The following is a 26561-nucleotide window of genomic DNA, read 5'->3' on the forward strand; positions in this document are numbered from 1 at the left end:
TCCCTATAAAAAGTTCAGATTTAAGGGATGTGCCCCAGCATGTATTTTTTGTACCAATAAGGTTACCATACATCCGTATTTTCCTGGGAGGAATTAAATTTTTTTTTGACATTTAATAATTCCTCCTGGACGGCCATTTAAGAACCAAAAAGCTTGACATGTCCGAGAAAATACGGCTGTATGTTAACCCACCTAAAGTTGTTTTTAAAAAAGATGGGCCTGAACTAGGAATGAGCTCTGTTTCACATGTGTGGGTCCCTGCCACTCCCTGGGGGTGTGCTAGGGTGACCAGATGTCCTGATTTTATAGGGACAGTTCCGATTTTTGGGTCTTTTTCTTATATAGGCTCCTATTACCCCCCACCCCGTCCCTATTTTTCACACTTGCTGTCTGGTCACCCTAGGGTGTGCATATGTGTGGGTCCCAGCTGCTCCCTGTCCCCCCTCATTGAAGCAGATGTGCAGGGTTACTGCCCTGGGAACTGCAGGGCACCAGTGGACGTGGGGCCGGCTGCAGACGGGCGTGGGGCAGGGCTAGGTGGAGGCAAGGGGGTGCGGGGTTGGCTGGAGGCAAGGAGGTGCGGGGTTGGCTGGAGGCAAGGGGGTGCGGGGCTGGCTGGAGGCAGGGCAGGGGCTGACTGGAGGTAGGGGCTGGCTGCAGGCAGGGTAGGGGATGCGGGGCTGGCTGGAGACAGGGGGATGTGGGGCTGGCTGGCTTCAGGCAGGGCCGCAGGGGGGTGTGGCAGGGGTTGGCTGGAGAAAGGGCAGGGGGTGCAGCAGGGGCTGGCTGCGGGCAGGGGGTGCAGGGCCGGCTGCGGGCACGGGATGCGGCAGGGGCTGGCTGTGGGCAGGGGGTGCGGGAGTGGTGCGGGCAGGGCAGGGGGTGTGGCAGGGGCTGGCTGGAGACGGGCTGGCTGTGGGCAGGGGGTGCGGGGCTGGTGCGGGCAGGGCAGGGGGTGTGGCAGGGGCTGGCTGGAGACGGGCTGGCTGTGGGCAGGGGGTGCGGGGCTGGTGCAGGCAGGGCACGGGGTGCGGCAGGGGCTGGCTGTGGGCAGGGGGTGCGGCAGGGGCTGGCTGGAGACGGGCTGGCTGTGGGCAGGGGGTGCGGGGCTGGTGCAGGCAGGGCACGGGGTGCGGCAGGGGCTGGCTGGAGACAGGGGCTGGCTATGAGCAGGGGGTGCAGGTACTCACGGGGAGAGCGGCTCGGAGCAGCCCGAGCAGCAGGACGCAGCCCAGGCCCAGCAGAGCAGCCAGGGACCCACCAGGCAGCAGCGGGAGCCCCAGAGCTGGGGTCAGGGGAGCAGCAGCAGCAACAGGGCCAGATCGGGATCGGCGCCGAGAGCGGGAGCGGCGTCGAGAGCGGGAACGGGTTCGGTGCCGGTCAGAGTCGGTGCCGGGCAGGTGGCTTAAACATGGACGGCTTGCCCATGGAGTGGGGCGGCGGCGCCGGGGGCGGTGGCACAGCCGGTTCTGTCATCGCGGCAGGTTTCAGTGCCGAGCGGTCCGGACGGGGCGCACTCTGGTGCTTCGGAGCCAGCGGTGCCGTGGAGGCAGCGGCTTTTCCCTTCTTCGCCTTCGGCGAGAGAGAGCGTCTTTGGGCCGGTTTCGGTGCCGATGGCTCTTTCGGTGGCACAGCAGAGTGGCCCGACGCCATGGCGGCGCTGCGAGAGTCCGTCGGGACAGCGGGCGGTGCCGCAGCCGGAGGGGTTAAGGCTGCCTCCATTAGGAGCTGTTTAAGCCTAATGTCTCTTTCCCTCTTAGTGCGAGGCTTGAAAGCCTTGCAAATTGGGCACTTAGTAGATAAGTGCGACTCTCCTAAACACTTCAAACAGGAGCTATGAGGATCTCCTGTAGGCATAGGCCTGCGGCAGGCCGAGCACGGCTTGAAGCCCGGGGAGCCGGGCATACGCTCCGGTCCCGGGTGCGGGAGGGGGCTAACCCCCGAACCTGCTAACTATCTAACACTAAACTGATTTTAAACTATCAAAAAACAAGAAAACCTAAGCTAAGATAAGAACTATGTACAAATTTTAACAGAGAAACTATGAGGAAGCTAGGGAAGCGGAGGTCAGACAAGCTGCACTCCGCTGTTCCAACGACCGACACGGGTGGTAAGAAGGAACTGAGGGTCGGGTGGGTCGGCTGAGGTATATATGCGGTGCCATTATGGCGCCACTCCAGGGGGCGCTCAGCCGACTTAGCGGCCATCTCCGCTTTCCACCCCGGTGAGGGGGGATATACGCTGTTCTCTCACCTGCTGACTACTCGCTTCAGAAAGGGCCTTGATCGTCTCTACCCCCAGGTGCGTCATCCGACTCCCACCTGGGACCTCAATCTGGTCCTCAACAGGCTCATGTCTCCGCCCTTTGAGCCGCTGGCCACCTGCTCCTTGCTGTACCTCTCATGGAAGACGGTTTTTCTCGTGGCTATCACATCCGCCAGGCGGGTCTCTGAGCTCAAAGCGCTCATGGTGGACCCACCGTACACCGTTTTTCATAAGGACAAGGTGCAGCTACGTCCACATCCGGCGTTTCTCCCGAAGGTAGTGTCCGCGTTCCACAATAACCAGGATATCTTCCTGCCAGTTTTCTTTCCAAAGCCTCACGCATCTCTGCGAGAGCAACGACTTCACTCCCTCGATGTTCGCAGAGCGTTGGCTTTCTATGTTGATCGGACAAGACCGTTCCGCAAATCCCCGCAACTGTTTGTGGCAATTGCTGACCGGATGCGAGGTCTTCCTGTCTCGTCGCAGCGAATCTCCTCGTGGCTTACAGAGTGCATTCACACCTGCTATAATTTGGCTAATGTCCCTTTGGGCCGTCTCACCGCCCACTCTACCAGGGCCCAGGCGTCCTCCACTGCCTTTCTGGCGCAAGTACCTATACAAGAGATATGCCGAGCGGCAACCTGGTCGTCCGTCCATACTTTCGCCTCACACTACGCCCTGGTCCAACAGTCGAGAGGTGACGCAGCCTTTGGCTCTGCGGTCCTGCATACCGCCACGTCTCACTCCAACCCCACCGCCTAGGTAAGGCTTGGGAATCACCTAACTGGAATGGATATGAGCAATCACTCGAAGAAGAAAAAACGGTTACTTACCTTTGTAGCTGTTGTTCTTCGAGATGTGTTGCTCATATCCATTCCACACCCACCCTCCTTCCCCACTGTCGGAGTAGCTGGCAAGAAGGAACTGAGGGTCGGGTGGGTCGGCTGAGGTATATATGCAATGCCGTTATGGTGCCACTTCAGGGGGCGCTCAGCCGACCCACTGGGGTTGCTAGGGTAAAAGTCTTCCGACGAAAGTGCACGCGGCGCGCACACACCTAACTGGAATGGATATGAGCAACACATCTCGAAGAACAACAGTTACAAAGGTAAGTAACCGTTTTTTCTCAAACTGTGGGTCAGGACCCTCATGCTGTGGGGATGGGACTCAGGCAGATTCAGGCTTCAGTCCCCCTTTCCTGGGATCATGTAGTAATTTTTCTTTGTCAGAAGGGGGTTGCAATGCAATGGAGTTTGAAAACCCCTGAATTAGATGTAATGGAACTGGTTATTACTCTCTGTATAGCACACCCTCTTGACTTGAGTCACATGACTGAGTACAGCAAAACTACAGTCTTAAATTACTCTTAGTTTTCTCTTTTTTAAGAAACTTGTAACAATAGATATTTGTGAAGCTGTTTTTATAGTTGCACCAGTTACACACAGCATGTAAGATTAAGAGTGAAAGATTTGTTGCTTGCCATTTGTCTGAATATTTATGATTTACTGAGGATATACAATTTTAAAGACCTACTGTCATCTCATGGAAAAATAGATAAAATGTTATTCAGTCTGTTTCCCGCCCGCCCTCCCCCATGTTTATTAGGACATTAGCGGTAAAAAAGCATCTTTAATTTCTTTATAGTTCATCTATTTTTATTTCTATTGCTTATTCCTTCCTTGAATTGTAATCATTTGCTTGTGGCATCATAATTAGTTGGTATGGAGATTATTCTGGGTTATGATTTCTTATTTCATAACCAGGAAGATGCAAAATAACAATGTTTACATTCTTCGAGATACCATGTAAGACCTCATTGTGCCATCCTTATTCAAGCAAAATAGGAAACTTCAGTGGAACTTTTGTGTGATTGAGGGTATGCAGGATACAGCCTCCTCAAAATTGAACAAGTCTGGCCAGTAATTGACAGACTCCCTCTTCTAGTTCTAATAACACCAGCCCAGTGTATGACTTCACTGCAGGTCAGTAAGGAATATCATTTTTCACAGGCTTGTATAGGCAACAAAAATAATTGTCTAAATGAGAGATACTTGCAAAGGATGGTCCTCTGGGCATTCAGCTAAAACTGATAGCTTTACTGAAACCTAAAGATGGAATCAGTAGCCATACAGAATAGATTATAAATTCAAAGGGCATTTGTTGGAAAAGAACATTTAAAGCTAAACAGAAATAGGATTTTTAAGGGAAAGCTACTTGCTGGTGTTAACAAGTCAAGCTAAACATCCAGCAAAACATGCTTAGCAAGTATCTGTGCACATTTCCAGGGCAGTGAGGGGAGATTTCCACAGTTGCAGGCTGTGTTGCAACTGTCTCTGAGTAAATAAACCTTAGTTTCCAGCATAGTTAGTCTAGCTCTTTTCATGAGCAATACATTTCATTGAAAGATAAATAAAATATATAAAAGTCCTCCCTGTCACCTGGGTATTGAACTAAAGTGTGTCAAAGAATGTAATCTCCTTTTCAATCTGAAATAAACTGAGCAGATGTCGATATTATTCACACCCTGGAGAGCAGAGGCAGTGAGCTTCATGTTTCCTTTTTGAATAGATTAGCGTTCTCTTCCTGCTCTGGTTTCTCCCTATCTTTCCTGTATAAAAATTAATAAATACTGAATTCTTTCTGGTGCAGAAACAACAAGGAGTTCTTGTGGCACCTTAGAGATTAATAAATTTATTTGGGCATAAACTTTCATGGGCTAAAACCCACTTCATCAGATGCATGGAGTGGAAAATACAGTAGGCAGGTATAAATACAAAGCACATGGAAAGATAGGAGTTGCTTTACCAAGTCGGGGGGTCAGTGCTAACAAGCCAATTCAATTAAGGTGGAAGTGGCCTGTTCTCAACAGTTGACAAGAAGGGGTGAATACCAAGGGCGGGAAAATCACTTTTGTAGTGCTAATGAGTTCAGTGTAATCAAGGTGGCTCATTTCAAACAGTTGACAAGAAGGTGTGAGTATCAGCAGAGGGAAATTACTTTTTGTAGTGACCCATTCACTCCCAATCTTTATTCAGGCCTAATTTGATGGTGTCCAGTTTGCAAATTAATTCCAGTTCTGCAGTTTCTCTTTGGAGTCTGTTTTTGAAGTTTTTTTATTGAAGAATTGCCACTTTTAGGTCTGTTATTGAGTGTCCAGGGAGATTAAATTGTTCTCGTACTGGTTTTTGAATGTTATAATTCTTGATGTCTGATTTGTGTCCATTTTTTCTTTTGCATAGAGACTGTCCGGTTTGGCCAATGTACATGGCAGAGGGGCATTGCTGGCACATGATGGCATATATCACATTGGTAGACGTGCAGGTGAACAAGCCCCTGATGGTGTGGCTGATGTGGTTAGGTCCTGTTCTGCTGAGTTGCATTGGCTGCAACTTGTATATATGGACAAGAGAATTGTTAGTGGATCTGCTCCCTACAGATACAGATTCAGCTCACAAGTAAACAGGGATGTTTGCCAAAGACACTCTTTTCACAAAGTAAGAAGACTTAAAGTTTTGCTTTGTGCTGGAATGTACCTGGATAATTGATTTAATTGCTACATTCTTGCTTCTTAGCACTGAAAGCTTTATATCATTGGAGTCTGCAAGCAAAATGTTTTATAACTGGAGTCTTTGATCTTTGGAAGTGCTTAACTGCGAGCCAGATTGTGAGTCTCGTACTTATGCAAGTAGTACTAGTGATAATGAAGTTAATGAAACTACTCATGTAACTGCTCAACAACGAGAGTAAGGGGCTCACAATCTGGTTTATGTTGAGAATCCCTTGCTGAAGAATTAGTATTTTTCAGGACAAAAACAAAACCCTCATATGTGTTTTGTACAGTTCCTAGTGCACTAGGTCCTTACTGGGCTTTTGGATGCTACTGTAATACAAATGAATAATAATAATAAAACAAGAAAAAATCAGTCCCTGTATTGCTGTATTAATTTAGGTAACCCCCCCATGACATACCCAGTGCACAAGTAGCTGTGTCACCCCTGCCCTCTAACATGGGGTGCCCTTTATGCTGCTTTGCTGTGGTTGCCTCCACTCCTGGACTGCCTGCAAACAGCCTCTAGCATGTAAGTCGCTCCCAGATATGTCTGTGTGCACTTGTGGCCTGCCAGTCACACCCAGGCTTTTACCAGCCTGAATTATACTGAAGGGTGACCCCAACACACTCCCAGTCCCAGATTTCCCCCCAGAAATATATGTTTTTATCAATAGAAATGATATGCACAAATCTTGCTATCCCAAATGGAGTTTTCCCCAAACACTTCAATTCAAATGTAGCCTGATTTGGGGTGAGTTAGTAGGGACAGTGGAATTTATCCACTTAATTTAGTTGTATGTAATAATTAATTTTCTAATTAATTAGTAATATTAATAATAATTAATAGATATTAATAATATAGGTATGGCTCGCCAATATGTGTGATCAGAAGATAAAGTTTGTCTTGAATCAGGCTTCACAGAATTTATACAAGGAGATTGGGGTATACGACAGGAAATTACACTGAGACAAAATTAGTCAATCAAGACCTTTTATTTAAAATCAATGAAACAAGAAGTAAATGCAAAAATGTTAAAAGCAGTTTGAGATTACAAAGTTACAAAATATCACAGTTCTTTACCTATGATAATAAACAGTTTTAAATTCACTAGTGCAGTAGCACTAGGGTGTTCACACCTCTGATAGATAGAGAAAGTAATGAAAATAATTATGAGTTTTAGCCCTATGATGCTTTAGAGGTAAAGCAGAAATTAAAGTCCTTTTTATACTTACAGCTTTGAAAAGAAATAACACCATGACTTATCAGTAGTTTGACAGCTTTCGTAGGTGTAGGCAGGGTGAGACGATGGAAGATAGAAAGATGTATCGCCTGCCTAATGGTGGATTGTCACCCTTTTTATAGGGAGAAATCCTTCCTCCTATGCCCAAATTTGTCTTTCCCCCATGGAAATGTTAGGGTACCTATTTTCATAGGCTAACCTTTTATGTGCGTATTAGTGACAGATATGTACGCAATTTGTGGTGTACGTGTGAGATTTGTGGGCAGAAATCCCCCACTCTTCACCCTATCTAGGTGAAAGGTTAGCAGACATTCAAAAGGTCTCTAGACATTTGCGTAGGTTTGTATTCTATTATTACTTTTCTGAGTAAGGGTCTTAAAGGTTGCTTTCAGCGTCACGCAGGAAATTAGCCAGGGTGTCTGGCCTGGATGTCTATAGGTATCTTGCATTACAGCTTATTATAAAAATTCTATAATCTAGGCAGCCTACACACTTTTATCAAAAAGACATTTTATACAGACCAACAGATTAATCCTCAGGGCTACACAAACACACTGGTCTAGATAAAAGAATAAAACAAGTGTATTAACTACAAAAAGATAGGTTTTAAGTAAATACAAATAATAAGGCATAAAAGTCATAAATGGTTACAAGAAAAATTAAGATGCAACACAACTAATACCTAATTTAACAAACTGTGTTAAATTCAAAGTAAAGTTTTTCTCACCACATGCTCTCAAGAGTTTTACTGGCCAAACTTCTTAGACCAGACACCATTCTTCTGTTGAATATCTGCTTCCTTTGTTCTTTCTGGTGCAGTGAATTGTTGAACAGAGCAAGAGTGAGAAGGAGGAGTACCTTGGGGCATTTTTATAGTGTCAGTCCCTCTCTTAGAAAACATTTCCAGCTGAGATTCAGGAGACAAAAAGTCTATGTGGACAGGAGCTGTTTCTTTGCTAAAATGTGTATCCTGCTCCTAGTCAAAGCTCTCCAGCTTTATTCTGAATGAAGGGTGGCTATTACACCAACCAGTTTCATTGAAGTTTTACCCAACTCCCAGCGTAACAATAACATTAATTTATATGAGTGCATTTGAATCTTTTCTCCATCCTGGATGATGATTATAGAAATATCTTGTCTTGCAAGCTGGGAAATTGATGATTTTCAATATTTTGGTACTTGTTATACACAGAGTCTTTCTTACTCGCACTCCTGCCTGGACTCTGCTAAACTCCATATCAGAATTTATTTTCATGCAAGAGCTTCATAATGGAATGGAAACAAAAGCCCTAGATTAAGGTGTGCAAGTGTAAATATGTTAAAATCCCCAGTTCCAGGTCCAGTGGCCTTTTCCGTGCTCTGATTACTCCCTTACAATTTAGATACAATTCAAGGGTGGCACTTGATCACGAGACGATTATAGCATTTAAAATATATAAGGGTTTAGTGCTGCCCACAGTTACACAATGCAACCTCATTGACTTCAGTTAAATGGCATAAAGTCAGGCTAGAATTTGTCCTGATTCTTTTCATTTTCTTCTTCACTGCTAGTGTGGTGAAGTTCATATCCACTGTGGCCAGAGAGAGGTGAGAGGGGAAATGAGACCTCACAATATGCCACTGATCAGCTCGCTATGTCTCACCAGCCACTGTCTGTGATGGAGTGGCTTGAACTATTTTGGCCTGGAGGCTTCATATCAGGCTTGGAATCACTTCACAGCTACTTCTCAGCTTGTGTGGTGGAAGATTCCTCTTGCCTTAAAAGTGACTTGCAAAGCTTTTTTGAATTTGTTCACTTCTTCAGCTTATGAGCCTGATGGGCTCTGAAGAGTCACTGCTGATTTATATATTTCTGTCAAAGCCCTTGCTTTTCATGATTTTTTTAAATTAAAAAATATTGGCTCTGGCCTCTTCTCACAGAAACACAAGAGTGAGGGGCTCATCCCACTGTGACCTCATTGCTATTTGCATGCCAAGCACTTGCAAAGAAAATTCCCCTTTCTTACACAGGTTTCAGTATGGCAGCCATGTTAGTCTGTATCAGCAAAAACCATGAGGAGTCCTTGTGGCACCTTAGAGACTAACACATTTATTTGGGCACACTCTCTCAACATATTGCAGCATTATCTTGGCTACAGCTGTCACATTGCTGCATCTCACCATAGAGCTGGAGAGGGACAAAACTCAGACTATTTGCAGCTCAGATTATAGTCAGTGATTAACATGTCCTGGGGAATGTTATGTCACACAAAGGGGGTGTGTCCAAAAGATACAATTCAGGCCTGGTCTACACCTGAAACTTAGTTAGACCTAGCTTCGTCACTTGGGCTGTGAAAAATTCACATTCTGAGCAATGTAGTTAAGCTGACCTAAGCCGTGGTATAGACATCATTAAGTTGACAGAAGAATTCCTCCGTTGACTTACCTACCACCTCTTGAGGGGATAGATTTACTACAGCAGAGGGTGGATTTCATTTACTACAGCTTCTGTCACTGTAGCAATTGTCTACACTACAGTGGCATAGCTGCAGCACTGCAACAGCACTTGTAGCACAGACATAGCTTTGGAAGACAGAAAAATCTGCTTGTCTGGTGCTGTGTAGGGGAGGAAATAAATATGTGACACACAGAGAAAGACAAAGTGTAAATGGCATTGTGAGTATAATTGTTTTTCTACATTGTACTAGGGAGGAGGAGTCAAAATCAGTAAAATTATTCTTTGAGAGTTTACTTTGGAGTGAGGGGAATGTGGTTGGTTTCTTTATTAATTTAATTGCCTTTGTGATTTTAACTTTTTAAGCACCTGATTTTGAGTGTGCTGCTCTCCTAAGCAACTTACTATGTCTGCTCATTATTTTGGCCTTCGGTGGACCTTACACAAGTTAATAATGCCATGATTTCATTTTGAATAAATATCATTATACCTTCTGTGGCAACATTAAAAGGTTTGATTTTAACAGTATTAGCAATATTCAAATTCTGTGCAGTACTGAATATATAAGGACTAAAGAAAGTAATGTAGAGGAAGAAGTACTAATATTTATTCTGAGTTGTTAGTAAAAGAGACTGAACATCTTGAAAAAAATATATTTAACAAGTAAGTTGGTTCTGATCTTATAAAAATCAGTCTTTTTTAGACCTATCTAGATGCAAAATGAAGCTAAGGATCCTCCCTTGTGGATCCTGGAAGGTTCTGGAGTGCTAAGATGGTGGTTGTTGCCACAGAGGCAGCTATTCCTTGTCCTCCCCAGGGTATAGGCATAGGAGCTCATAGTGGGGGAGATATGTTGAACCCTTGTGTTTGACACTGTTCCAGCTTGTTGTTTGGGTTTTTTCCTTATTTTCCCCTCTCCACTTTGGTATTATTTATCTCATTTTTCATTTCCTCCCTTTATCTCTGCCACTTTTGCCCACTCTAATCTCAAATTTTGTTCATGATATTTGGGGAGCACTTCAAGGCTTTTCTTTGGGTTTTTCTTATTCTGTTTCAGATGTATCTTCATTGCCAAAAAAGGTATTGGTTTTTACAGCGAAATAACTAACTCGTGTTAATTATCTCACTATAAAATCCTAGCAGCAACAAGGCACAGGCAGTGATGTTTATCACGATGTAGCTAAACAAGGTTAACACTATATCTCCCACCCGCATATGAGCTCTTTTAAACCTGGTCTACACTACACAGTTTTGTCGACAAAGTTAGGTTTCTTTGACACAACAGTGGAGGAGTATCAGGGCCAGCACAACCCATTAGGCAACCTAGGCGGTTGCCTAGGGCACTAACATTTGGGGGGGCGGTGGTCGCCCCGGTCGTTGTCGGTATTTTGGGGGCGGGACCGTCTGCCGCCTCTGTCGGGGGCACCATTTAGGGGGCAGGACCTTCTGCCACGTAGGGCGCCAAAAAAGCTGGCGGCGCTCCTGAGGAGTATGCACACCAATGCTCTGCTCACTAATTTAACTTTCCTGCTAAGTTGACATCATAAAACCACCTCAACAAGCGGCATAAAGGTTTTTGCGACAAAGAGCAATGCAGTATCAGTGTAGACACTACGCTTGCTTATATCTCCCTAAGTGGCCTCCAGGAGGTGTCTCACAATGCCCATCATGACCGCTCTAGTAAGCAGTTTCGACTCCGTTGCACTGCAGCCAGGTACACAGGCATGCGCCCCGTCCCTTTAAAGCCCTGGAATTTTTGAAATTTCAGTTCCTGTTTGCTCAGCCTGCACAGCTCACATTGCATCTTCACAGCTGACCATGCTCGTTACATTACAGCTCACATTGCATCTTCTGCAGCAAATGGGCTTGAGCATGGAGTACACTGGAGTTGCTGAATGTGTTGGGTTTATGGGGAGAGGAGGATGTGCAGTCGCAGCTCCGATCCAGCTGTAGAAACTTTGACACCTACGAGCAGATTTCTCATCCGTGCCATGAGCAGGGGCACAAAAGCGACAAGCAGCTGTGCCATGGTAAGATAAAGGAGTTGAGGCAAGAGATGCCAACCATCGCTCTGGTGTGGCACCAAAAAACATGCTGCTTCTATCCTCACCAGTGACTCCACCTCCACCACCAAGAGCCCCATAAGAGCTTTGGGGGGGACAGGAGGCAGTGGACAGTGGAGGGTAAAGTGGTGGATGAGAAGATCAAGTTGGAGGAGGATGTGGACAGGCGGCAGGCTCGTCCGGTGGCATGGCGAGCCAGGACGTCTTTTTGACTCCAGAGGAGTCTAGATAGTCCCAGCAGTCTGGCTCTGGCATGTCTGAAGCAGAAAAGGGGAGCCCTGGTATCTGCTCATTTTTCTTTGATAGTGTGCGATTACATGAGGTAGGGCTGTCCTTTATTTTGTTACATGGTGCACGTGGGAGAAGGGATGGAGATTAACAATACCAGGTGCTGTTTGCATCTGCTTTGCATTCCCCTGTGCAGCTATTCAGTGGGGGCCCTGGGGAAAAGTTTGTTAATGCACACCTAGATCTCCCAGGAATCCTCCATAGGATCTCTAGGAAACTTTCCTGCAGATACTCTACAATCCTCAGCTGAAGGTTCCTTGGCAGAGCAGCTATATTACTTCCTCCATTGTAGGAAACTTTGCCGCGCCAATCAGCTATTACTTCTGGAGGAACCAAAGCAGCACACAGGCGAGCAGCATACGGACCAGATCTGAAGCTGCATTCATGCAGGAGATGCACCCTTGCATCTTCGGTTACCTTCAGTAGTGTGATTTCAGCTTTGATTGCCCCTGCTGTGGAAAACGGTGCCAGTACCCCTTGCACTCCACCCCAGAGACACTTTCCATAATGACAGCTGGACTTACATGCAGCTGTGAGATCCTCACTTCAGAGAGTGCTGCTTACTGTCATGTCCCTTGTAAGAATTGTTAATCTGTGTATTGCTGTTTAATAAAGATTGAGTCTTACAAAGACAGTGATTTTTTAATTTGTGATCTACACAGGTTGATTGCCACTGTTTGTTTGAATTTCTGTTGCAATCGCCATATTTGCAGACTACAATTAATGCTCAGGCCAACTTTTAACTGTTTACATCTCTTGCCCACAATGGGCAGGACATATAATTCATCTCTCTATATAGTTATAGCTAATCATAACAGTACTACAGAAATAATCCATAGTCAAGCAAATGCCCCCTGCCTTAAAAGTCAGTAGACTTAAGTTCTGCTGAACAGTAAGAGGAAGTACATTCAGCAGCTGGAGATATTCCATTTAAGCATACCATGTCTCTAGTCCTAAAGAGTATAATTTCTAGCATTAAAAAATTGTCACTGCAAGAAGTAGAATCTGTGGATTTTTAGTTGTGCAAATAGTAACACTATATAACTCTTTTATTTATATTTGTAGAATAAATAACCTAACTGTGCAGTTGAAAGACAAACAAAATGAACTACAAAATCTGAATGAGGCCTTGAGATGCTTCCAAGAAGAGAAGGAAGTTGCATATAAAAAGTTACAACTGTTCAGGTAAGAATTCCTAAAGGGCAATATGGTAGATCTTTCTCCTGTGGAAAAAATTAACAGGACTTGCTTGGTAGAATAAGGGAGAGAGAAATATTTTGATGTGTTGTGAAGACCATGTTAAATGTTTAAACATACTCAATATATTGAATAATTGTAACATAAAATACGATGGAAGGGAAAGTTATTAGCAATTTTTCTTGGTAAAGCCACAATTTGAAAATATCTTCCCAGACATTTTTATTTGGCTTTTAAAGAAAAGATTGTTCTTGTAAATATTTTTCTGTTTTTGCAGAAAAAGATTGGAGAACCATCGGTTAACTCTAAGCAAGACTCTTTCATTACTTCCCTTTATTAGAAGAGAGCTAGTCAGTATTAAAGAAGTTGCATCTAATAAGCTAGACAACTGGACTGGACTGAGAGAAGAGATTTTTCTACAAATAAAAACTATAAGCAAAGACGCATCAACAGGTAAATCATCAACTTGCAATAATATTTGAGTAGTATATGGTTCGATAGTATTCATCACCATGTATTCTTTGACAGGTTTCCATGCCCTGTTTATGGCTTATGTCCTGCCCTCCGTTTTTGGTCATGTACACGTTTGGCACGGTCTACCATTTTGAATTTTTTTTTATTCTTCTTTGACTTTTGGATGGGAAAGGTTGTGTGCTTGTGTTTTGACATGCTTAACTGGGTTTTGTGAGAATTTTAAAGAAAGGAGTTTTTAAAAAAAAAAGATTGGTTAGGTTTATTAAGGAGAGACGGTTTTTAAAAAAGTTTGAAAGAGAGTAAAGAGGTTATGAAAGAAAAGAGAGAGGGAAAAATAAGCACATGGCAAAGAAGAAAGGGCTTTAGAGAAAAAATAAAGCAGCAAGAGAGTCTGTGTCACTGAACACGTGCAGAGCAAAGCATCCTACCCCTGGGCTGCCAGTAGTGAAATGATAGCTGTTCTGGGTGGTGAGCTTTAGAAGGAAACTATGCTGGAGCAATCAGAAGCTGTTCTACAGCTACATCATAGAATGCTTTCTTTTGAACCAATGCTATCATACCAAGATTTTAAAATAAGAGCCACCACCTCCTTCCAGAAATGCGCTATTGCAGAGTGGATTATTTGAAAAACTAACCAACGAGCGTCTGTGTGTATAAACTGTGTATTTTTGCGGGCAGTGGTTTTAAAATTGGGAACCTAGACACTACAGCCATGTTCTTTTACAAGACACCAAGAAGCCCAAATTGTTTTTGGGTGCCCCGATTGTGTTCAGAAGAGATGACCCATTTACACTTATTTTGCTAAAGAGACAGCGCCAGCGTCTAACCCCATGTTTCAGCCTGAAATTGAACCGAAGAAACAGGAAGGATTTATGGGGTCCTCACCAGTTATAAAAGAGGAAAGAATAGCATGCCAAAAAAATAAAATAAATTAAAATTAAAATTAAAACCACAGCTCACAAAAATACATGGTTTTATACAGTGTAAAAAAAAGAATACATGAATACTTTTGAGCTGTATACTACTTATTTGGTAAAATATTGTAATCTTTGGATTATGCGTATAAAACTGTAAACTAAAATTACAGAAGATAGGGAACTGGGATGGCTCATGAGATATGTGATGTGATAGATTTTCAGTTGTGGATCTTAATTTGGCCTAGGGCAGAAGTGCCTGAACTATATGTTGGCTCTTTGTGGCCTATGTAAAAGGAGTTGAGCTAAGTCCGGTTACTAATGGGACAGATGTCTGCATCACCACCATCGCCACACTCCCCACTATTGCAGCTGGCACTCTTGTCCATAATTTAGCAAGGCCAGGGTTGAATGGAAGCTGAATTTACCCGCAAACCCCTAAAGGTAATAAACCAAAAATTTTGAGAATTTGACCTGCTTTTTACAAAACAGGGTAGTGGCATATGCACAGGAGTCGGGGGGCAGTTTGCATTACTTGTACTTTCTGTAAGGTCCTCAAACAAGCCCTAAATTCACTTATATGTTTTAAATAAAAATTGAATTATAGAACTCAAAAACTGCTATATGAATATAAAGCATGTAAACAGTGTAGTAAGACTGATAATAGCAAGTATAAGAAGTATTTCGTAGTTAGTCTTGAAAATGTCAAATATGTTCTAGGAAATTATATTTAAAACATACTGTCCTCACTTCATATAACATTTTCAATTAATCTAAAACTTGAGTAGGAAATAAACAGATATGTTGTAACATACATTTTTGTAATTCACAAAAAGCTATTTATACCTCCTGGGTCTGACATTCTACATTTTTCTAGCTGTATTTACCATAATTTGTTCTACAAATTTTGGTCTTCAAAGCATGGACTTCAATGTAATTAATAAAGTAGCTGTCCTGCTAAATGTACAGATATTGCTGAATGTGGCTTTCTGGGCCTGCCTTTTTGAGTAGTTGGTAAAGAAATGTTTATAATCTTTCACCACAGGGCAGAAGTACAAAATTAGGCACACTTTTAACCTTTCCTTCTTGAAGACACACACACGTGTTATGAAATTATTTTTGATTTTTGGAGTGTGAGTTGTTATCTGAGTAACTAGATACCGTAGATTCAAGATTTTAAAAAATAACTAAAGTACACCTCATTGTCAACATGTGCATGTACTGTCATTTAAGCTGTGCTTTGCTGTACATGTATTTTGTAATTCATAACATATTTTGAATGCTCTCTGATTTCAATCTTTCAGCTCTCACTTTGGAAAAATTAAGTTACATAATTCAACTGGCAACTGAGATAAATGAGTACTTAACAAAGAAACTACTTTTGATGCCAGTGCTTTTTAAACATGAAACTTTATTTACCAATTCCAAAAATAAAATACAAATTAACAATTAAGATAGAGTAGTAATACTGGCATCAAAGTAAACACTAAACCAAATACATGTAAGGGTATAGCGCTCTTATTTTGTTGAGTGGTAGGACCTTAGTAACCACAGTAGAATAAGTAAGAATGATACTAGGGAAAACATATCTACTCATAAGGCAAGATACCCCTTGTTTTTTAATATCCTGCAGAATTCTACTTATTTGAGTAGCTACAGGCATCTTCCTTATCCTTCATTCAACCAAACAGAAGTTAGATTGGTCAAAATGAAAATGTGGGATATTTTCTTGTACCTTCTTTTCCTTTCATAGTGTGTCTAATCATAAAGTAGTCTTAAGCCATTATGCAATACTACTTAAAAGAAAACTATTTTGTTCTGTGCGCCAGTCTGACAGTTCACACAGGGGCAGTGAAAATTTTCTGTGATAATTTTTAATGAGTTGACTTTTCTGAGCCTGCTGTCACAGACAAAGTTACTTTGCAGCAAGATACTAGCTACCAGCAGGAAGCTTAAGATTTTAATTAAAATCTTCATTTTCAAATACAATTCACTGTTTATTATCAGGAATGCTTCTTGCAATTTACAAACAGTGCACAAAGCAAGATGGGGTCAATCTGACATCCTTTTAAATTATGAAGCCCATAATAACATCACTTCACACAGCATGACAAATGCTTGGCATTTAAGAAAAGGCTTTTCAAGATGGAACAGAATGTTGCTAAAAGATATTCTAATAGCATATTTAATTGTGAAATGTTTGGTTATTCTTTGCTGAAAATTATAGGATCAACTATTCAGTCATTAAGGGCAGATTGAAGCACAGGCACTATGTGTGCTTTAGCCTAAGATCCTAATATTTGAAGATATTTTAATTTGCCATATCTCTCTGTCTTCCTATGGTGTCATACTCATTCAAGATGGTTAGTGTTAGAGAATCTGAGAATCATAGAAGTGCAGGACTGGAAAGGACCTTGAAGTCATCTCCTCTATCGCCCCTCGGGTAGTCAATTATTTTTTATCGTGGTCCAAATTTCTTTGTCAGGATGTATTCAAGGTCCAAACTCAGAGAAACATTTTTCACACTGTAATGACAATAATGATAATAATAAGTACATAACAAGATTTTGCAGTCTGTTCAAAAGCGCCTGTGGTCCGCTTATAGACTACTACAGTATCACCCTCCCCCCACAATGCAGAAGCAGCACTAAGTTTACCTTTGGCACTCTGTACTGGGAAGCAAGAAGTAATTGTGAGATCCCACTGTTATTTATATTACATACAAATATAATAAATATTAAAAGAATGTTAAGATTGCAAAGTCAAACACTTAAAAAGTTAAGAAATGCCAGATTACTTCAGTTGCAATTGTGAGCGCTCAGTACTTCTGTGAATCAGACTAAGTGTCTCAAGTTGGGTGACCAGAAAATGAGGAACATGCTTACATGCATACAAATATAATAAATATTAAAAGAATGTTAGGGTTGCAAAGTCAAACACTAAAAAGTTAAGAACAGGCACTTAGTGGCTACCTGTGTAAATTTTGGTTTGAGTGACTTAACTAGCATCACATAGGAACTCTGTAGTAGAAGCAGGAATAGAATCCAATTCTCCAGGATAGCATTCAACTGTCTTAACCACAAGACCATCCTTTTTCTTCCTGCACGTCTCTACCTCAATCACTATACACCTTCCAGCTTCTGCAACAAATGAGGCAGAGGATCTACAGACAAAATCCTCACTCATGACACACCCCTGAACACTGTTCATAATGTGCACTGAATGAGGCAGGGGTGTGATCACAGAATTAAAGGCTGTTTCATAATGCAGACTTGCCAGAGGGCCAAATTAAGGTTCCATGAGGCAGTATTAATTCTGGAATTGTCTACTTTTTGAGTGCCTGACTTTGCAACCTTAACATTCTTTTAAAAGGGGAGGGGGGGTGTTTGTAATTTCCTACATTTTGAAAAAAGTAAACTGAAAAGACAAAAATTCCATCATATGGAATCATGATGGCTCCCATATGGATCACCAGCAGAGCCGGGACATTTAGAACCATTCCACGGACCTCTACCACTATATCCAGTGGAGCAACTGTAGCAATATTAGCCTTTTATCCCCTACGTGGGCCAGCCACTAATGGGGGACGAGACATACATTTTACCAGTAGATTTTACTCTTATTTGCTAGACACCAGAAGGATGTTTGAACTCAGGAATCCTGAATTCACTTCCAGGTTCTGGAAGGGAGCATGTACATAGACCTTTCTGCCTCTAATCCTAGAATGCAATGCTCACTCCCCCAACCTGTTGTCTTCTGTCTGTTCTCCCTGTTTCTATCTCCCTCTGCTCCTGTCCTTCCCTAACTTGTCCCTTTCCCCCTCTATCCCTGTATTTGTCTCTCTAACATTTCCTTTCCTACATCTTACCCCTTATCATTAGCTAGAAGGAGGGATCACTGACAGCACAGGAGAGAAAGCCTCTCTGCTTTTGGTGTCCAGCACTACATGTTCCCCAGCAGCGTGGAGGATCAGTTGCAATAAAAAGTCCTGCTGGGCCCCAGGCTGAGCATGCTTATTGTTAGGGTAACCAGATGTCCTGGTTTTATAGGGACAGTTCTGATTTTGGGGGCTTTTTCTTATATAGGCACCTATTACCCCCCACCCCCGTCCTGATTTTTTACACTTGCTATCTGGTCATCCTGCTTATTGTTGGTGGTACAGAGAGTGGAGTATACTCGGCACAGATGAAATATTCAGATAGTTTTGCTGCTAGACTCTAAGAAACCTCTAGTTAATGCATGTAAATAGTGATTTTCAGTGGCTTATAATTTGGACAAATTTCAGTGGTTTTTCACTGGAACAGCAAAAGGCACCTTTCTGACCAGAATTCCCCTTGCCAAATTTCAAGTCCACTTTTCCCAACAAATGCACACAGGATGCGAATCAAAGAATTCTCACCATGCTCCAGGCACATGCTTTTGCAATAAGCTGAAGAAGAGGTCTGTGACACCACCTCCAGAAGACTGTCTGCCTAGGAGTTGCAAGGAGGATTACAAGGAGAGCCAGAAACTTCCTGCTTCAGGAAATGTTCAACAGTGTCCAAATGCTGATCTCTGCAGTGTCATCTCAACAGGATGTCCTCTATCTGGGTTTACCTGTATTTCCTAGGTCTACTAGTCTCTTGCATTAGATCATTCTCTGGACAAAACTGCATGTGAAAACGTTGAGATTTCTTCCGGGTCTTACCATAGTAAATGCATGGAAAAGTAAATGTAACGATTTGAGTAGTGCATTCCCTTCACAACTTAGATCCTTGTGTTTTTTCCCGGTTTTGACTACTTGGAAATCACAACACATAGAGCACATGATCGAGGACAGAGAAGCTACAGAGCGCTGATTTTGCCAACCTGAGAACTGGTCTTCTAGGAGCCTTAAGAGCATGTCCTGTTATAGTCAGAAAATACTGCAAATATAACATACATAAACCAACAGGTTGTGACAAAATTCTCATATCTAAACACAGAAGCAATATCAAGTCTTTCCTATGAAGAATATCATTTTAGAGTCTTTTGAGGGTATTTCCAGATAAGCAGAGTAGTTCCTGAACTAGGAAGATTTCCAGTTCAAATAAAGAAGCGAATGGCGGTGGCGGAGTCGACGGGGGAGCCGCGGACGTCGATCCCGCGCCGTGAGGACGGGTAAGTAATTCGAACTAAGGTACTTCGACTAAGTTGCGTACCTTAGATCGAACCCCCGCCCTAGTGTAGACCAGGCCTTAGACACCCTACTCCAATCTGGGACTTGAATTTGTCTGTCAGTGCTTTGATGAAGCCACCCTTTGAACTGTTGTTAATCTGCTCACCTACGAACCTCTCCATGAAAATGACATTCATAGTGGCTGTTATCTGTGCCTGAAGGAATGTAGAACTGGGAGCTTTAGTGGCTGACCCTGCAATACCGACTTTTTCAAAGATAGTTTCTCTTTAACCACATCAATGTTTTTACCCAAGATTACTTTTAATTTTCATATCAATCAGTTTATCTCCTGCTCTTTTTGCCCAAGCCTCATGAACCAGAAACCCACTTTCTAAATGAGTTTCTGGTTTCATACCAGAAACCCACTTAGAGCCTGTTATACAGCTTTACTGTATCCTCCCTCCCTAAAGTCATTGCTCATTCTACAAGATCGTACTCCACATCTATGGCCTTGCTAAAGGCTGTGTCTGTTATGGAAACATGAAGGGCTACTACATGGTCTTTGATCCACACTTTCTTGAGACACTGTGCCTTGGTTGATGCTTCCTGGGCAGATGTTGCCTTTGGCTCTGTAGTCCTATAGACAGCCTGACTGATTTCTGAAGCCCCCACCTCCTTCAGGGGGTACTGCTAGGGAGTCACCTCAAGTGGAACACACACAGGGACACTACTAAAAAAAAAGAGGTTACTTGTATAGATGTGTGTCTCTCTATGCGTGCTCTGCTACCTGCCCGTTTCCTCTCTGCTTCAGAGTCTCATCTCCTTGGGACCTTGTAGTAGAGAAGGAACTGAGAGTGGTTCACCCTCAAAGCCTTATATGTCCTTGGTATGAGGCATGAGGATGTGTAGGGAATATGTGCAAGATGAACAGGCACTGCTGGCACTCATAGAGACATGCATTTTGAGGAAGTCCAGTTACTGTACAAGGTAAATAATGTCTCCTTACCTGAATCTAATAGCTTGTCCATCGGGTTGGCTTATCCTAACTAAAATTCTTCTGAAATAATAGGTATTTTTCATGCATCCCATAATTCTTTTCCACATGCAGCCAATACAAAAATGCAGACTGAATTCTTACACTCATGTTGGGACAAAGAGATTAATCCCCAGGAAGTCAGGAATTCCAACTCTCTGGTTTTTCTATGGTATAGCATAGGCTTGTGCCTAAGACCTCCAACTGTCACATCACATATTTTCAGCATTAAACAGCATTTTAAATGTAAAGTTATCTCAGTCTCTTATAGATCACCAGAAGATATCTACTGTTTTTTAAGCGTGGTATGCCTATCCAAACCAAGTTAGACCTACCTTTCCTAGTTGGGGCCTAACTACATGCTCCCAGCTGTCACAGTCCATGTGTTTGAAACAATGATATCTACTTCCCTGTATTTCTTTTCTATCAATATGTGTACAATTACATGGCAAAGAGGTCTCTGATATCTCTGCTCTAAAAGGACCATGATCCTTACTTCATCTTACAAGAGAGAAAGGACACGCTCCTTGCTTTGGAGTCATTCATAACCAAGGTTGATCTTATCTATCTAATATATGTATGTAGCTCCCATTATTATAGTATCTGAGGACCTTACTATCTTCACAACTGTACTTATCTTCACAACTTCCCTGTGCAGTAGGGAAGTGCAATTAACCCTATTTTAAGGATGGGTAACTGAGGCACAAAGATACTATGGGCCATATTTTAAAGGTATTTAAGTACCTGAAGATGGAGCTAGGCATCTAGTAGAATTTTCAAAAGTGCCTCAACACCTAACTTGCATTGATTTCAATGGTAGTTAGGCATTTAGATGCTTCTGAAAATTCCACTAGGCACCTATCTGGATCCTTAGCTGCTTAAACACTTTTACAAATCTGGTCCTAACCCAAGGATACCCAGGAAGCCTGTCCCAGAGGACAGAATTGAACCTAGGTCTCCCAAGACCCATGCTAGCACCCCTACCACATAATTCACCTTTCCAACTTCATAGGAAATCATTTTTGCTTCGTGTCCAAATCCTGAATACCCAAAAGAAAAAAATGTGGCACATGTTGGATGTGAGAACAGCATTAAAAAAAAATCTTGATGGGATTGACCTGTTCAGAAAAACCATCCTGGTTAATTCCCTTTCACCCAAGATGGTTCTGCCTAATTGCATCCAAATGCTTCATACCAAGGCACATCAACCGCTGCTTCATTGAAGCATATTCAGCTGCAGGTAAACTCATCCCAAAAAAGATCAGAGCCCACTCATCCTGTACTGGGTCACTTTCCTGAATCAAAAGGAAAATCTGCAGGTTTACCACTGGATCATCCTTCAGCACTATAGGCCTGACCTTCAGTTTTCCACAGAACCATCCTTTGGCAGGAAGATGCACTCCAGGCTGTTCCAAAATTACTGTTTTTGTGGAAGAAGAAATCTTATCCTTTGTCTTATTACCTGTCCTATTGATCGTTACCGCTCACTGTGTTCATACCTAGCTCTGAGTGGGCAAGCTCAGGATCCAGAATGAAAATTGGTTTCTTGAACATTACATTTCTGGAATGGACTTCTTCCTCAGTCCATGCCACCTGGATTTCTCTGGGTATTTCTAAAAGAATCACTACTAGGGATGAAGCAGAGAGTTACTAGGAGTTAAGTAAGTGGTTGCATTAGGTATTTTTCATTAATGTAAATGTAACTGTTTCAATAAGCTGTGGAAGTATTCTTGTGGTGGAAGGGGTATGGCCAAGCCCTGTTGCTGATAAATAAATTTGAACTACCTTTGAAATTCGCTTAGAAAGAGATGTAACCCAAACAAACAAATGATCAGGTAAAATTTTTCTCATTAGGTTAATTATTGAGTTTTCAGAGGTATACGAATGGCTTCTTAGTCACTTTAAAATGTACGTGTGGCTTTGTTAGACTGTTTAACTTTGGAGAAAAGGAAATTATCTACCCACAGTTCTTGTTCTCGGAAGGTAATAATTATTATAATAGATTACCACTCACCCACTTTCTCTGCTGAATTAGGATAGTTTTTAATGTTTTGCACTATAATAGGAACTAGTAGTTGAGGCAGTTACGCTTGGTATGCTGTTATGCCTCAGAAGTGAGTGTAGGCATGCATCATGCACTGAGGTGTATATTAACTCAGAACACTGAGCTCGGAATGTTCTGACCCCAGTTACATGCAGGGAGCAGGCACCAAGGAGTGAGTACTGTAACCATCTGAAGACAAGTATTACAAGCAAGTTGCTTTCTTTTACTATTAACTTTTGCTAGAATAAAAGATTTAAATGTTTCTGTATTGCCTTTTGAACCATGAACCAATCTTTTAACAATACTGAAGACTAAGTGTAGTGCATGGCACTAAGGGTTCCACTCTTCTTGCATATTTCCTGCCTTATTTCACAATCAGTTGTTTGTGACATTACAGTTGATTGATTGCTATGGAAATTATTATGATGTCACAAACCGAGGACATTAAGAACTCTAGAAACAGGCTCTGTATTTTCTCCCCTTTGTTATTCCTATGAAAATAAAGAGAATATGTAGTCATATGTCTGAATAATTTATGGTATTTAAAAATATCCACAATGTGCCAGCTGTTCTTTTCTGAAGTACTGTTTTTTTAATTTGTAATATTCTTAAATATGTATGCTTCCCCTCTTGAAACAATTGGATGCCTTAGTAATGTTTCAGGTGCCCAGCTATAACATCTCAGCTTTGTTTTATTGTCCTGTAGCATGATGTAAGAATTACTCACGAGACACTGTCTTTCCATTCAACTATTATTCCGGTAGAAGTGACCTAGAAGACACTTCTACATTTACAGAAATATCCTATCTGTTTGCTTGTTAGTAATTTTCATTCCCAGAGCCTTTGCATTAATTAAATTCCAAGAAAATAATATCTAGAATGATTTATTTTTAAGGTTAATGATATGGCCTGTTGAAGGTCCCCTCTATAGGTGAAATGTGTCCTGCGCTGCATACCATGTATCCCTTTCAACTAGTGAACTACTATATTTGTATGTACACATCCCTGAAATCCAGAATTTTGGATCAAAATCCCTTACCCATAATCATTCATTAGTTCCCAGTCTGGTATGTTTTCATCATTTTTTCAAGTTTGCCTTGTCATGTAGCCTTTACTCTCTCTGAGATCAGTGTTAGGATTTAGTAAATTATTATTTTTAGTTTAGTTTAAAAGTATACAGTGTTTGGATCACTTATAGTGCTACTTTTTTTGTTGTAGTTTTCAGGAATAGTCTTTGGAGAACTTGTCTTCTATGTCATAGATGTAAAAATAGGGTTTATGAAATGCTGCTCTTGAGCCACAATGTCCTGGACTAGTTTATACATGACATTCTTAAAAACCCTTTTAAAAATGATTGTGTATGGACATTATTCAGACCTGGATAATTAATATCAAGTAGTAACTTACATTTTAATCACTTTTTTTGTGTACCGTGCAGTGCCTTTGTCAATACATCAGTATTAATAAGTATTAAGATAACAATTATGATAAGGCATAGTTAATGGAAGTACTTGCCTGCATAAACTATTAAAAATCTGCCTGTGGGCAACATAAAGAATTATGCAGTTGTTGGTTTGACAGATACAAATGAGACTTAATCTCAATGTCAGGAACATTGTAACTAGTAATACGAATAAAAGTGGTACAAACACAACTGAACACCCACTACTGCAAGTCCAAAAACAAGCATACGGTATATCAAAAGTGAACCTTGTTCTCCCAAAACAAACATTCTTGTTATCCATAGATACAGATTGGTGTATTAAAAGAGGGTGCTCTACATTCAGAACTAACATTTTTCCTGACTTTAAAGTAAACAGAAGAATTAAGTAACACATAGTATGCCCTATTTTTCATTCTTTGGCCACCCAAAAAACACAGTGAAATTAGTTGGAGTTTTGAGTGTCCAAGGAATGCAGGATTAGACACAGTCATAGTCTAAAAGTTTGTCAGGGTAAGGTTTTAATACATATATTTTATAGACTCATAGATAAAGAAAAGACCTAGTTCATTCCCCTGCCAGCATAAGTTTGTCCCCTACAATGTATTTACTTGGTTTTTGTCTTGTCTAGTTTTAAATGTCTTCAGCAAGAGGTTCTTTAGGATCTTTCTGCTCAAATGTAGCGTTATAAAATAAGTACAAAGCTTTGTATATACGTAATCAATTATTTTTTCAACTATTCAACCTACACTTAACTAATATAGGCAACCTTATGTTTCTCTTCCTCTAATCCTTATCTGCTTGCTTTCCTCTACTCTGTGTTGTATTCTACATTAACTTGGTGCCTCGTGCCCTTATTTGGGGCCTAAGCCTACAACATCTTTCATGTGGTGTGGTTGGATCTTGCTCCTGCACAGAACAACTTGTAGCATTGAGGCCTAAGACTGTAAGCTCTTTGAGCCTTTCTTTTGGTTTGTTTGTATCCGATGTCCAACACAATGGGCCCTGCTCCTAACTGGTGCCCCTGGGCACTATTGTTATATAAATAATAATAATAATAATAATTAGTAATATGAATAAGTAACGGTTGTTGGATTAAAACAGCATATCACAAAATATTTTTCATGGCTCTAGGACAGTGTTTCCCAAACTTGGGACGCCGCTTGTGTAGAGACAGCCCCAGGCGGGCCAGGCCGGTTTGTTTACCTGTCGCATCCGCAGGTCTGGCTGATCGCGGATCCCACTGGCCGCGGTTCGCTGCTCCAGGCCAATGGGGGCTGCTGGAAGCAGCGCGGGCCGAGGGACCACCGCTTCCAGCAGCTCCCATTGGCCTGGAGCAGCAAACCGTGGCCACTGGGAGCTGCGATCAGCTGGACCTGCAGACATGGCAGGTAAACAAACCAGCCCGGCCCGCCAGGGGCTTTCCCTGCATAAGCAGCGTCCCAAGTTTGGGAAACTCTGCGCTAGGAGTCTTGTTCCTAGAGGAAATACTTTGGAAACTAAGGACAGTAAATAAATAGCTTGTTTTAACAAATATATTTGAAACATGAAGGTGGGTTATCTTATTTACTAGTTAAATGGTATGATTATATGAAATAATTTTGTACTGCAGTCATATTTTTTTTCTGTGTACTAGAACATACTTGAAAAGAACCATTGTAGTGTCCTCTGGAAAAGATACAAGTATGTTGACATAAAAGTCATTTTACTGACTAGTGCCATTGCATTCTTAAATACTTGACATGCTAAACTAGCCAATCTCATTTTATCATAGAGCAAACAGGCAACAGTATGTGCCCTTTAACCTTGCAGGGGCATTCTGGGTGGGATGTAATCTCTCTTTATCGGCACCCAGATGCATGCAACTAGGGAAAACTGATATAAACTCCTATTATTTGCAGTTCTAAAGAATGAGACTAAACTTCTGTAATAAACATATTATATTTCTTATTATACCACCTAACTACTGAACGTATCATAACCATCATCCAATAAAACAAATAAAGGCTAAAAGTATCACAAAAGATATGTTTTTACTATGGGATAACTAGTGCATGTTAGCTATCTTGTGGTAAAATCCCAGGGGAGACAAGGGGCCGTAGTTATCGTGAGGTAGTGAGGTGAGGTCAGTACTATTCCCCCACTTGTAGTTGACCTGGCCTATTTACCTTGTGGCAAACATGACCTGTGCCTTGTTTCCACTTGGCTCTTACAGCAGTATAGCAAATATGCATTATTTATCCCACAGTAAAAAAAAACAAACCCATCTTTTTGTGGTGAAGACAGCATATGATTCTTCAACAGTAATAACTAAAATAAGTAATGAAATGAAAAATAAAATCTGATATTATTCTCAAAGACTGTCTGAACTAAGTTTTAAAAATACTGTATGTTTTTAAAAAAGGGCTAGTTCCATGGATGTCTCCACTAAAGCTCTACGAACCCTTCCAGCTTTGATTTCAAAATGGGTTTATACATTT

The 26561-nt window shown here is 41.8% G+C and overlaps 1 protein-coding gene across 4 annotated transcripts in view; it reads left to right on the forward strand.

Annotated features, from left to right (window-relative positions):
- LEKR1 (leucine, glutamate and lysine rich 1) overlaps positions 1–26561 on the forward strand; it is a 126492-nt gene that overhangs the window by 31286 nt on the left and 68645 nt on the right. For all 4 annotated transcript variants that reach the window (XM_045031427.1, XM_045031428.1, XM_045031426.1 and 1 more), the window contains 2 exons: positions 12907–13026; positions 13316–13491. In XM_045031427.1, coding sequence (XP_044887362.1) covers positions 12907–13026; positions 13316–13491 — 296 coding nt within the window. The remainder of the gene's footprint in view (positions 1–12906; positions 13027–13315; positions 13492–26561) is intronic.

Source organism: Mauremys mutica, chromosome 9 (genome assembly GCF_020497125.1).
Source record: "Mauremys mutica isolate MM-2020 ecotype Southern chromosome 9, ASM2049712v1, whole genome shotgun sequence".
Taxonomy (NCBI): domain Eukaryota; kingdom Metazoa; phylum Chordata; order Testudines; family Geoemydidae; genus Mauremys; species Mauremys mutica.